Source organism: Pezoporus wallicus, unplaced genomic scaffold, assembly GCF_028554395.1.
Source record: "Pezoporus wallicus isolate ANWC-B61680 ecotype Strahan unplaced genomic scaffold, APGP_CSIRO_Pwel_v1 contig_1876, whole genome shotgun sequence".
Lineage (NCBI taxonomy): Eukaryota > Metazoa > Chordata > Aves > Psittaciformes > Psittacidae > Pezoporus > Pezoporus wallicus.
This window is the reverse complement of record NW_026638337.1, coordinates 259,813-272,999: the sequence shown is the minus strand read 5'-3', so window position 1 is coordinate 272,999 and position 13,187 is coordinate 259,813. Positions and strand designations below refer to the sequence as shown.

Sequence of the window (13,187 nt, the reverse complement as noted above, 5' to 3'; positions counted from 1 at the left end):
CAATTGTTTGATAGTTCTTTGTTGTTTCTGTTGTTGTTTTTGGAAAACAAGATAAAAGAGAACCCCAGAAATAGCCTGATATAATAAAAAGAAAGCTTGGGAACTGGAGCTATATAATTGCAGCCCAACATAATTGTTTCTGCTTCCTTATCTGTATTTGCAGGGGGGAAATGGTTCATTCATGGTCTTTGCCTGAAACTCTAAGTAAGGATAGCAAAAGGCTGAAAGTAATTAAATATGCCTGTGGAAGGAATGGGAAGCAGTCCTGCAGCAGCCTGACCTTGAGCAGAACTCAAGCAAGTGACACTGGAAACTATAGCTGCAAATACCCAACAAGTCCAGCAAAAAAGAAGAAGGAATCTACAGTTTATGTATTTATTAACGGTAAGATTGTTTTTTAACACTTCTTGGTATTTGCATTTCAGTACAGCAAAATGTATAGTAAGGCAGTTCAGCTGTGGTTAAATAAAGGATTTTGAATGATGTTTTCAGCCATGCAAAATGTGTGGTAACGTATCGATCAATGTATAAAATCTGCTTTCTCAGAGCTTGCAAACACAAATGCTAATGTGTTATCTGTTAGGAAAAAAATGAAGAAAGGAAAAGACTCAGTTCACCCAGTCTGCTAGAGCAAATAGAACTCCACATGGAAGTAGACTAGAAGTGAATCTGTGAAATGGGTACCAGAGAAATCATATCTTACAGAATCAGATGATGACTGATGGAAACCATATGTCTGATACAATGTCCACTTTAACCTGTCTGTGTAAGATTATAGATTTCTAGGCACCTGAAGGATGCCAAAGGTGTTTATCTAGATTTCTGAATTATCTCATGCTGTAGAAAATTACTATTTGCGTGTTGAGTCATATTCTGTAGTCCACATTACACAGATTATAAAAACCTAGAATAAATGGAATCAATCTAAACACAGAATTGCGTTCAGCAGACAAGTATCGTGCAATGTAGTTAGACTATTACAGAAATTACTTTCTGATCCTGTTTTGTTGTTTTTTTTTTTTTTGTAGAATATTAATCAGATACTTCTCAGAACAGTTGAACTCAATAGACACAATAATGAAAGAAGAAATTAGGGGTTTGTTTTAGTTTTGTATTTTAATTTTTCATGATTTTTACATAATAAAATTAATAGATTACTGTAAGATATCAGATTCAAAGATTTAGAAAGCCCATATTACAGAGAGTGTGCAACTGGAACTTTTCCAAATGAAGTTTCTGCTGTTTCTAATGAATTTAAATCAGAGTGAATTAGCCTTTGTTTCAATTTTGTGACACAAAGTGGGACTGGGGCTGTGAAAAAGCAGAATAAAGTGGACCTCTCACTGCAGTGATAGAAAACAAGATCCTCTCATTATTGTGTGTTATTGAGAATTACTTAATAACTTATGCTGTTCATCCTGCTTTCCTTCACCTGAAATACACTGCAGAGTGTTTTTCTCACCCAACTATTTTCATGCAATTCATTGGGTATCAACTACAAATGCATCCATGGAAGCATAACCAAAGTAGGTTACTCATTTAGAGACCAACATTTCCTGCTGCCTAGGAAACTTAATAATTTCTTGCATGATGTTTGCAAGTTTCCTGTCATGGAACTCTCTTGAACCTCCCACCTTAGATGTCATCTCTAGTTAGATCTACCCACAATCCTTTCCATTCGCCACATGAAAAGAACAAGGATGGTTGTGACTCTGACTGAGAACCTAACCTCTTTGCTAAACCCACTCTACGATATAAAGAGATTTCTTTATGTTCTCTTGGTCGCTTTCCTACTTGAAGTGTTAATTTTTCCATATCCTGAATTTTTAGAAATGGAAGCTACAACCAATCTTTCTAACTCTTCACCTCTTTCCTGAGTTGTATGTAGCGTAACTTGTTTGCATCTGAAAGAGTTCCTCAATTAGGTGTATGTGAGCCAAGATTAACTCCCTAATTCACACAGTGATGGAAGAGAAACGTAATATTGTAGAAATAGTTGTGGACAGACCATTTACCCACTCCCACCCCTCCCAGATCAGTTAAGGAAGACTGCCTAAGTGTCTTGGTTTCTTGATTTTTTTCAAGGACACTCAGTCATTAGATGTTGATGTCAGTGTTGAAGATAGAATTAGATTATGTTTCTTCTTTCACCTTACTTGCCAAAAAACCCCAATAAAATGTTTAAGGGACAAACCTGTACCAAGCTTAGACCTCTTTGCCATCTTAATTTTCTGACAATTAATTCTGACAATCACTTTAATTAAAAATAAATTTTCAACACTTCAGTGTTGACTGTGTCCTAATAAACCCATATGACAGTTAGGGGAAACTACTGGTAGTCAGGGAAGCTGCAAGGTAACAGCTCATTTCATGCCTGTTGAAATTGCCTCTCTGCCCTAAGGTAGGAAAGGTATATTAGTCCTCAAAAATTTTACAGTATCAGAAGAATTGTAGAGTAAGTTGAAAAGAAACAAGATACTGAGTACCAAAAGTCACCCTTTCTGATCAGTGTAGCATTAGGAAAGAAAATACTTAAGAATGTCTTAATATATGTCTTTGTTTCTGCGAACATGAGTGAAATTCAACTATCTGGCTCAAGTGAGAGTGAGAATGGGGTAACAAAATCCTGTTTGAAGACTACCTTTCCTTAGTTTAGTTGTATTTTAAACAAATTTGTGGGTGCTTAGTAAACAAACATTTGTAAAATGTGGGTCCATACTAGTTTTGTATTGTTTCCTGTGGCAGGACGTTGTGTCCGTCCATTTCCCATATTAGCTCCATGTAGATCACCAAGGTGCCTGTTTCCCATGTCTTAGCATGCTAGTTGCTATTTACAAACACTGAATCCGAATCAGGAAAGTTGATATTGTTTGTACAGGAAGCCATCACTTATTGTTTCAAAAATGTTATTCATTTCCGTAATTAGAGTGATACTGAATATGAACTGCATTAGAATAAATAATTAATTAAATAAAACCCAACAGCCCTCTCCCCTCAAAACCAGCAATAAAACAATAAACCCAGCAAGTCCTTTGGGTAAGTAATGAGTGTATGCTATGGCAGAAGATGAGCTTCTATAAGAAAAAAACCTCAAGGTGCAAGATGAGGAGACTGCAGGTCCCATGTGCCCCTGGATGACTTGAAGCCCTTATGAAGTCCGGTGTTTGGGTGATCAAGAACAAGGCAGGCTGGTGACTTCTCTTAGAGGAGCTAGTCCTGACACCACCCTTCTTTCAGCTGGAGAGGTCACTACTGAATTGCACAGGGGAATCAGTGTACAGTGTGTGCGGCAGCAACTCTTGACCACACACAGCTCAGGAATTGAGACAACAGGCAAGGGAAATGAATTCTCTTAAGAGCCTTGGACTTTGCTCCAAGGAAACTGATGGCCTGACTTCCACCACAAGCCATGGGAAAAAGCATGAAATGAAGCAAAGCTTCTTTGCCAATTTCTTCACTGTCTCAGACCCAAAACTACTCAGGTCTTTATTCTGCTACGCAACTGCAGCCTAGTAATAAGATGAAAAGATTGTAATGAACACACTTTGCATACCTTAGAGTGAGGCATGGGCTATTTTCTGCTTGAAAAGCGGTATTTATGAAATAAAGACATATAAGAAACACCAAATGATCAGCAGACTGTTTTGAATCCTTTTCAGATATCCCTAGGGCAGTGCTAAAGGCTTTTCTTTCTGCCTGTCTTTGTACTGGTATCTCCAAGATACTCTTTTACAGTCGCTGGAGCTCATTCACTTCATTAAAAAAAGTGCTGTTCCCTTCAAAAAAGTGCATCTCATTGTTTCTTGTCTTTGATCAAGGTATGACAGAGGAAAAGCATGTAAATTCAATTAAATTGATACATCAAGGTTCAATTTTTACAAGAATTTAAGCAAACTTTGGTTCAGATTGAAGTAATGTGTTGTTAACTTCCTATGGTGAAGACAGCTTTCAACTACTGATATATAATAGTAATGCCTTCATGCTGCTGCAACAAAGAATTCTTTTCTAGGTGAAGTTTACTTGGCTTTAGGGTATTATCCCGTTTCTTAGTGTTCTCCCTCTCCTCTCTCCTCACGCTCCTGCTGTACATGTCTTCTGGCTGCACGCTTTTCCTTGCAAAATGAGTCGTGTACTGGTACTTCAATCAAGCACCATTCTAAATACTGTTTTAAAATCAGACCTCTAGACTGAGTCAGTTGTCTGTTCTCTGTACTTAAATGAGGACCTTCTTCTGATATGTATTTCTCATCAATGACTTTACAAGGAATCTGGAGAACAAGCTTAGAATAGATGTCTTGCTTTGAAATGGTTTAAGTTGAGTGACACAAATCAAAGCTGGGGAATAAAAGGTACAAGTCCTAAGAGTACTTGTACTCACCAATGCCTAGAACATCAAACATATCAACTAGTTTGCGATATTTGGCTTGAGATGTGTCTCAGGTTGGACAGTCCAAAACGAAGTGCTTTAGCATTAGTGAATGGTTCAAAATTTAAGCCTTTGACATGATAAAACATCTGGGGCTTTGAGTGCGTTTTCAAACTCTAATGCTGTATTGTGCTGAGTGTATGGCATCTCCTTGGGAGGTCCACATGTTGACAGATAGCTAGGTCCAGCCCCAGAACTGACATGGATTTAAGATTTAGCTTGATTGGATTGTCTTCTGTAACCCTAAAGGTACAATGCTGCAGAGCAAGAAAGGCATCCAAGGAGTTCCCCAAAAAGGTCTTTTAAGATCGGTTATGTCCAAGTCAAAATAATTCAACAGGTGAAATAAGCAGTAAGAAAAGCTAACAGAAAGGAAGAACTTCTTCTTTTTCCTTTTTATTCAGAAAAAAATGTACTGATAGAAGAATCTGCTGAAGCCTGGGAAACTCTTCCTACCCTGTGCCTTTCTTCTGTCTTTGTTTTTGGTACAGTTTTAACATATGAGCACTATGGTTTTGGCTTACACTGTCAGAGTTAATAATATGATAGTGCTTCTGTTATGAAAAGGAAACTAGTTGAAATTAAACTATGCTACAGCTGTATCAAGTATGTAGACACATTTTTAGTGTCTAATGAGGTTCCTGTTACAAAACAGACCCCTCTTGGACTTGCTGACGTCAATCACTTATAATTGCCATGTTTGTCATTGTGTGTACATCAACTTCACATCATAGTACTCTGTATTGAGTGGAACATCTATGGATGCCTTGGCAGCATCAAAGACCATGCACTAAGCGGTCTGAGGTCCTTCCTCAACAAGGCTTACGGCTCCTACTTTTCTGAGATGAAGCATCATAAGGGAGGGACACATCTGAAAAAATGTTCCTAATGTCCATTAGCCTTTCCAGAGACTGCTTTCTGACCATAGTTAATTGCTGTAGTGTGGATTTCCCTGCTAATGTGGGTAAGAATATATTTTCTTGAGAGTTTTAACTGTGCATCATCAGTGTATCATCACCTACACTGATGATAGCATAGTATAATTAGCCCCAAAAGAAAACAAACAAACCCTGACTAAAAGTCACTGTACAGTTATGCCAGCAATGTTTTGTGTCTGAATGTGCTCCAGATATAAAGTATTCCCCTCCTTTTTATTTTGTTTTCCCCTGGACATCTGTGATTATTAATTTTTTATCTCAAGTCTTCCTTCACGGTTTAGGAAGCATTTGAAAAGTATAATTTTATAGGCTAAGAAGAGGCAACAATGGAAAAACTCTTCTTGCAGTTAAGTGTTGTGCTTCCAGATATACAAAATGAGATTATTTTTCTTTTCTTTTTAAGGAACATAGACTCCTACATGTGAGCAGGTTGAATAGGTGTGTTTCTTAGAGTATGATTCATCTCATCATAAAATGGGTGTCTACAGCAGACTAGATGAACCCCATGGCAGAATTCCCCTTTTTTTCCCAGTGAGAACACTACCAGTTGGCCATCCTCGTGAGAAATGTCTGTATTTTCAATACACAAGCGAAATGAGAGCCACTCAGGTGTGAAAGGTTCCCCTTGAATTAATTCTGAATAGCCTTACTAATTTAGCAGGGATAAATAAAGATGGTTAGGGTGAATTCCTACAATGGAAAAGGGAATTTGGCAATTGGCCCATTAACTTTAATGAAGTTTGCATGTCCATACTTCAGCAAAGACTGGTCCTCTCTCCACATGCATCAGGGGAAAGGGTGTTATGTGAATGTGAGGAAACCATTTTGGCTCTTTCAGCCTGAAAAAGATCTTAATGATGAGCCAAGTATAAGTAGGTATTTTGGAAGAACTTCAGAGAACAAGCTTTCAGAGATTTCAAGAAGCTCAGATTTTCCTGCAGAGACTTTCTTCTTGCAAATGTATGTGTAAGGGCTCTGTTTTACATAGCTCAGATTATTTAAAACAAAACAAACCCCAGAACAGTAGCTGAAGCTTGTGGAAATAAGAACCTCTCCATCTTTGCAGAATTTGGCATTTCAATGTTGGCTAATTTAGTTGTTTGTGCAAAACCCATAAATAGCCTAGACAGGTTACTGATACCAGACATAATATTGCTCGTGTTAAGTCTCTTATCAAGTTTGTATCTGGCTGCCAGCCAGCTTAATAAAAAGCTGTTATTTATGTTCTTTAACAATATAGCAAGTAACCTTCATGGGTTTTGTGATTTCATAAATGCTCTTTGTGTTTTCATGTTCATTGTAACTGAGAGATATTGTAAGGAACGCAGTCAAACCAGCACACAGTCAGTAATTCCAGGCACAATTTAAAAATACACCGAACTGACTTCTAAAGTAACCTTTGGCATATGCAAATATTCCGCCTGTCCATCTTTCATTTTGCTATTCCTTCAGGCAGCTCTGAAGAGATAAAAAAAAACAAAACCCCTAACTTAAAAAAAACAGTATCGACCCTCTTAAATTTTCCATTCCAAACCCCAATGGACCTGAATGATGTGGTCTTCAAGATAGGTCAATACACACTGTTCTTTTTACGTCTAGAGCGCTCTGAATGTAAAAGTGAATGAAGCCGGCCCAGAAGACTTCTGGCGGGAGGTTAGATCATCCCAGATGGACTGCCAGCTGGCTGCTCAGGGAAGGATGGCATTTACTTTCCCTCAGGAAGGAATTGAGAGGAAATGTAGCAGAGACACTGGCAATAGCTAGGGCTATGATGAGGGGAAAAAAGAAGCATGGAGTGCTATTGCTTGAGGGAATGAAGGGTTCCATGTTGTTGGCATATCCTGCCAATGTGAAATAACCTGCCATCACGCTGCTGTGGGTTCACCTTTACCTGATCCAGGCTGGTAGAACCTGTACCAGATTCTGGTCTTGAGACTCTGAGAGTATCCCCTTATAGCCATTAAGACGGAAGGAGAATAAAATCAAAGGGAATCAGGAAAAGCCTCCACACTCATTATGAAAACAAAACTGTGCTAGGAAACACAGTGCGTATTTCTTTTAATCAAAAGCAGGAAGACATTTGGAGCACTCGGGGCCATCAATTGCCCTCCGGCCCATGGCGGAAGTCCCCAGTGATGTAAATGGGAGCTCTGCACGCGAATGGCGGGGGCATGGAGACGCTTTGGCGTACCTCTGCAGGGAGTGTACCAAGAAAGGCTGTGACTGAGCTTTAAAGCCTACCAAGAGCAGCTGGGGTGTTTAGTTGACTTTTATAGAGCACTTCATTGACTTCTTGAGGCGCGAACGTGCGTTTCCATTGTAGAAGGAAAAAAAAAGCCAAGCTTGGTGTTTTGTGCTCGTTTCCTGTCCCTGCCTTTGGATGGGCTGGAATCCTATGAGGCCTGAGCTGCGCAGCCCCCACTGCCTTGATACTGGCATCAGTGAGTGGTGACACTGTGTCTGCAGGCGGCACCGGCAGTCCCCAGAACAGCTCTTCCTCACACTTGTAATGATCTGGAGATTATGATACAGGAAACTACTTTGCAAAGTTTGCTGGTTTTGGGCAAGAGCTCTTGATTTTGTGACAAAGACAAACGATTCTTTAGGGAGTAGTAAATCGTTTTGTCTGGTGATGTTAAGGGCCAGATGACCTCTTCTGTGGCTGCAGCCCCTGAAACAAAAAAGGTTCTTTTCACCGTTCTACAAACAGGTTCATTCTTGGTCTTTCCTTGCATCGTACTGCAGAGGAAACGTCAGCCTAACAAGTCCTTAGGGTATTTTTTATTACATATGCATCCTCTATTACTCATAAGTTCCTTTTGCGATTTTGGTGGACATTTGACACCTATTATTATTAAATAAAGCATTGTGGTTTTCAGTTCAGAAAGTTTGCGTAACAGTTTCATTAAACATCTTTAGGAAAAATTTTTCCATGTCATGAAGTACATTTGAGATGCTGTACTTTAGGGCTTTTTCTGAGTATAAATTAGAGTTTGCTTCTCTTCGTGTTTGATGTCTCAAACAAAAATACTGTTGAATAAAACAAGATCCTAAGGGCAGAACAATTTTATGGGAAGTACAGATCAAACTTTTGAAAAAAAAAGCAAAAGTAATGTATTTGAAGAACTACTTGAGTGAACATAGGTCAACATGCAGAAGTCTGGGGCCAGAACCCTTGACTAAAGTATTACAATTTGAGGTTTTATAAAGGGTCAGGTCTTGCTAGCTTTACTCATTTCTTGTTCAAGAAAGATCTCCGTTGTTATTTGTAAGACTCTTGACTGAGCGGGAATAATAGGATTTGCCTGAAAAAACATTGGAGCTGTAGATAAGCACAGAATTAAGATCTGAATGTTCCACATTTTTAAGAATTAAACCCCAAGTCTCACATGAATTTTGAGCTGCTCTATCTGCGATGTGAGTCAACCCAAACCTTCAGATCTGAACACCTGCAAAGAAGATTTGGAGCCAGAGTCTGCGGCTTGAGCCCCTCTTTGTTAAGTGGTTCAAACAATAGCAGCAGCAGCAATGTTCCCTGTTCCCAGCGCAAGCTATTTATGACAATGCCCTTTGTTAAATGGATTGTTCAAGGGACGGTAAACTACTCTGCCAAGCTTTAGTTATTGAGTCGAAAGGAATTAATGTTTTCCTGGCATTTTCATTTACCTTGTCACTTAAAAAAGAGACATATTGGTATTTTGGTAGCGGGAAAGAGGAGAATAATTAACTCTTACTAGTCTGTATTCTCAGAGTTGAAAATATGGCTACATAATCACAGTAGAGTCTTTCTCCTGGTGGATTCACCCGAGTTTTTCCCATAAGTTTTCTCTACAGAGAGCAGGAGCGTGTACTGTATAGGGATTTTTGGATAAGTCAATTTCAGTTCATTTCCCGTATAATTACTTTTCCTAGTGATAACAAAATAGAAATGCCCTGAAATAAGAAACATGTTTCTTGGCAGTAGAGATGATGCTGTAATAGCAAAAATGTACTTCAACTATCCTGGATTTTAAAGGAGATACTAAAATGCTGCTATCGATATTGACAGACAAGAATATTTTCAAATACTTAGCTATATTTTGTTGAACTTGTTTACACAGAAGTAAACGAAAGATTGATTTGAGGACTTTGCCTAGTTTTCATTATGGACAGGGCTAACCCTGTTCTTCAAGGCTGTATGCACCATTACAATTTCCATACACTGTTTTAAAATTTCAAATGTTAACCTTTTCTTTTTCTTCTCTTGCAGATACAGGCAGCCCATTTGTAGAGATGCACAGTGATATTCCTAAAATAATACACATGACTGTGGGAAGAGAAATGATCATTCCATGCAGAGTTACAGCGCCAAACATTGCTGTTACTTTAAAAAAGGTACTTCAATCCAAGCATGCTCTGAAAGTGTTATTGTGAATGATGCTTTCTTTGTTTGCCTGTTTACAACTCTTTTAATGCTTTTGAAATATTTCAACAACTTAGTATTTCTTAAACAAGACTTTTGGGTGTCAGTGTGCTTAGAAACATTGAGTATTTCAACTCTGGAGGCTTTGTGTCACATCTCACAGAAGAGCTTCATCAAATCTCTTAACACTGGTTGGGAATTTTCTGAAGAAACTGAGCCTTTTCATACCATTTTAGTAAATCTTTACTGACAAAGGTTTCTGAAGCCCAGGAAGGAATTTCTTGTTAGGAGAAGAGATTTCCTCCCACCTCTTCCCCTGCCCTTCCTCCCCTTTCCTCTTCTGTCCTCTGGAACAGCCAGTAAGTGCAGTCCCTGGAGATTTGCTGTGGCTGTTCAAGGATCTCTGCGAGCCTTTACCCTACCTCACTCTCACCAGTGACTTTGCTGTTTCCTTTTACATATGGATGCATTTATCAGACAAGGGATGGCTTCTCTTTGCAGGGAAACTTGTGCCGAGTTTGAGTGGGCCCAGTTTTAGAAAACCTAGACTTCTTTTATGTTTAGGATAAACCCTTTCTTTCCTAGGTGTAGCAAGTGCCAACATATATATAGGTAATTGTCCTATATATGTGTAGTGAAGTACCTGGTATCAAGACAGAGAATGGTGCTTCTTTTTAATGAAGTTCTTTTGTTTGGCTTAAAAAGCAGGTAGAGGTGACAGTGATGTTTTGTTTCTATATAAAAGGAATTCTGTACCCAGTGGTTTAAGTGTTCATCATTGTTACAAGGAAAAGAAATTTGTCTTTTTATAGAATAACATGTAATTGCCAAACAATACCACCATAAGATGTTTATCTACATCAATACAAGTCTTCGATTCCTCTTTGTCTGCAGAATTTTACAGCAGCCACAGATTTGATCCTGTGACTTAATTTGACCTTGCAAATTCTATCCAGTGCTGTTTTGGTAATACAGATACTGATTTGACCTCTTGGTTTCTATCTGTTAAATCACATGAAAGAAAGGAAAATACAGAGAAAAGAAAATCATTTGACCTGGGATGTTACTGCATGTGCACATGCACACACACACGGTTCTGCTGCAAGAAGTGTACCAGGGTGGATGATGCACAAGATTCTGTGGCTATAGAATCAGAAGTAAATGAGGCTTTGCTTTCCATAGGGTGGAATGTAGTAAAGTGGGACCTTATAAGGGCACTGTAGTGTTGCATCAGAAATCTCAGCACATTAAATTCCTGAGAAAATTCCTGGCAGGTTCTTATTAAGCACTATGATATTTTTTTTTTTTTCCTCCTTATTTGGAGGAGACTGGGACATATCTGCTATTTCTTTTCATATTGACTTGCCTTTAGCTTGGGGTTGTGGTGTAAGATATTTTTACACTTTCAATACCAGATATAATAGTCTGAAAAGGAGAAAGAGGAGGTGAAGCCAAGTCTTGAAAGAAAGGATTAGTTGCTTACATGTTTTGCATTCCAGGAAAAATAAATGTGTATCCTAATTAATCCCAGAGTTTCCTGAAGCATGCAAGCTACAGTGCATTACATCATATCTTACTTTATTTATCATCTGTGACACCCAAATATGAAGATTGCAGCAAGTTTTTGCTCACAGAGCAATTAAGAGGTGTGTTAAATGAATTTCACAGCTGCAGGCTTAGTACTTCTGGAAAGCTGGCAAAAGATATTCTGTTTTCCATTCAGTGATAAAGGAAGAAGTGGTGTCGCCATAATGCAGTCTTCTGGAGCCGGAAAGAAAACCACAGCATTAGAGTCATTAGGTGCTGCATTCTATATTGCCAGGAAGCAAGAAAACCTATAGATTGCTATGCTCAAAAAGAGTTTGATTTCCACCAGAGCAGCAAGATGATAAATCTAGTTGAAGCCCTTGAAAGTATAACTATGAGCTACTTAAACCAAAGCTTGAATATTTGTTTTACTTAGAACAGGAATGGCAACAGAGCTCTTAGATTCCAAGATATTGTTGAATGGTAGCCAGCAGGCTGTAATGTAATGGGCTTTACTTGTGTGTAATACACACTGCCCGTTATTTGCATGCTTATTATAGCATCTTATCAGCTGTTGTAAAGATAAGGAATTCTACCACAGCATTTCATGCTGTGTAATTATTGTTTGTCTGATTCATCATGCATTTCTGGTGGAGGAAGTGGCATGAGACAAGTGGAGGTGATCTCAAGTGTCGCTTTTGGCATGCATTGAGGAGGCAGCATCAAAGCTGTCCTGTTTTGGAGAGAAGCTGTACCACGCAGAAAGGTGCCAGGCAGCCATGCTTCCCCAGCATCTGGCAGCCACCCGTGCTGGCTTTGGCCAAAGGAAGGAGAGGGCTGGCCAACACATAAGTCCTCTATTCAAATAAAGTAGAAGAAACATGTGAAGGAGACTTAGTGAGACTGAGTACACAGTGAGAGATGATGGGCTGCAAGGTGCTTAGTTGACCCAGAGGTCTTTGCTTAGGGCATTAATTCACTCAAACTCTGCTCTGACATCTTTATAAACATGTTACTTTTACCACAAAAGCATGCTTTATAAACATACTCTCACATCCAGGCTTTGTATTTGTGGCTGATATCTGTGTTACCCAAATGGTGATATTTATTCCCTCAATAAAGCATAACAAAAAGCACTATGTGAAAGCAAGAGATCTTGTCTGACCTTCAAAGCCTATGTCATGATCTGCTTTTTCAGGTTGGGGTTTTTTTATATATATATCTTATGGGGCTTAAAGCTCAAAGGAACTTAATGTTGAACATGATTTGTAATGCTGACAAAGTGAGTGCTTGATTCCATGTGGCAATATTTTAGTCTGTATTACATTTCAGGTCTTCAGTTTAAAAACACCGCTGGCTATACACTAGTTACTTGTTGGCTCCTCAACTTTTTAGGGTCTTAAAGTGCCGTATTTTTAAAATGTGGTGAATACTTTTTCTGTGGAAATATGATGTATTTAGTGTTTCATGGTGTCCTTCCAAAATCTCTAGTCAATATGACTTTCCTCATTCAGTATGATCAAAAGTTCTCAATAAAAGTGCCCAAGGAAGCTTTGTGGCTTTAAAATTTGCTTTTCATGTTGTATAACTTTGAGACACATACTCTGTGACCTGCTTTGGAACAGCCATTTATGTTCTCAGCTGTTTGGGTTTTTTTTTAAGTAGTCCAGTCCTTTAGACAACATGAATGTGAGAAGCATCAGATTGAATTCTGACAGGAATTTGCTAAAGCCACAGAATGACAGCAAATTAAGTCCATTTGTCATCTCCATTGAAAAATGTGTATTTGTGGCTCTGTGGTGAAACCAGGATGCTTAATTACAAAGGTTCACCAAGACGAGCACTTTAGCTGCCAACCGGGAGCCAACAGAATAGCAGTCCAAGCACTGAAGCT

At 38.7% G+C, this 13,187-nt stretch overlaps 1 protein-coding gene across 2 annotated transcripts in view; it reads left to right on the top strand.

The window, feature by feature from the left end:
* The window catches only part of FLT1 (fms related receptor tyrosine kinase 1), a 110,455-nt gene that overhangs the window by 15,871 nt on the left and 81,397 nt on the right, over window positions 1–13,187 (top strand). For both annotated transcript variants that reach the window (XR_008972283.1, XM_057410382.1), the window contains exons 3-4: window positions 164–384; window positions 9,614–9,738. Coding sequence is in view for 1 of the 2 variants with exons in the window: in XM_057410382.1 (XP_057266365.1) it covers window positions 164–384; window positions 9,614–9,738 (346 nt within the window). In the remaining variant the exon portion in view is untranslated. The remainder of the gene's footprint in view (window positions 1–163; window positions 385–9,613; window positions 9,739–13,187) is intronic.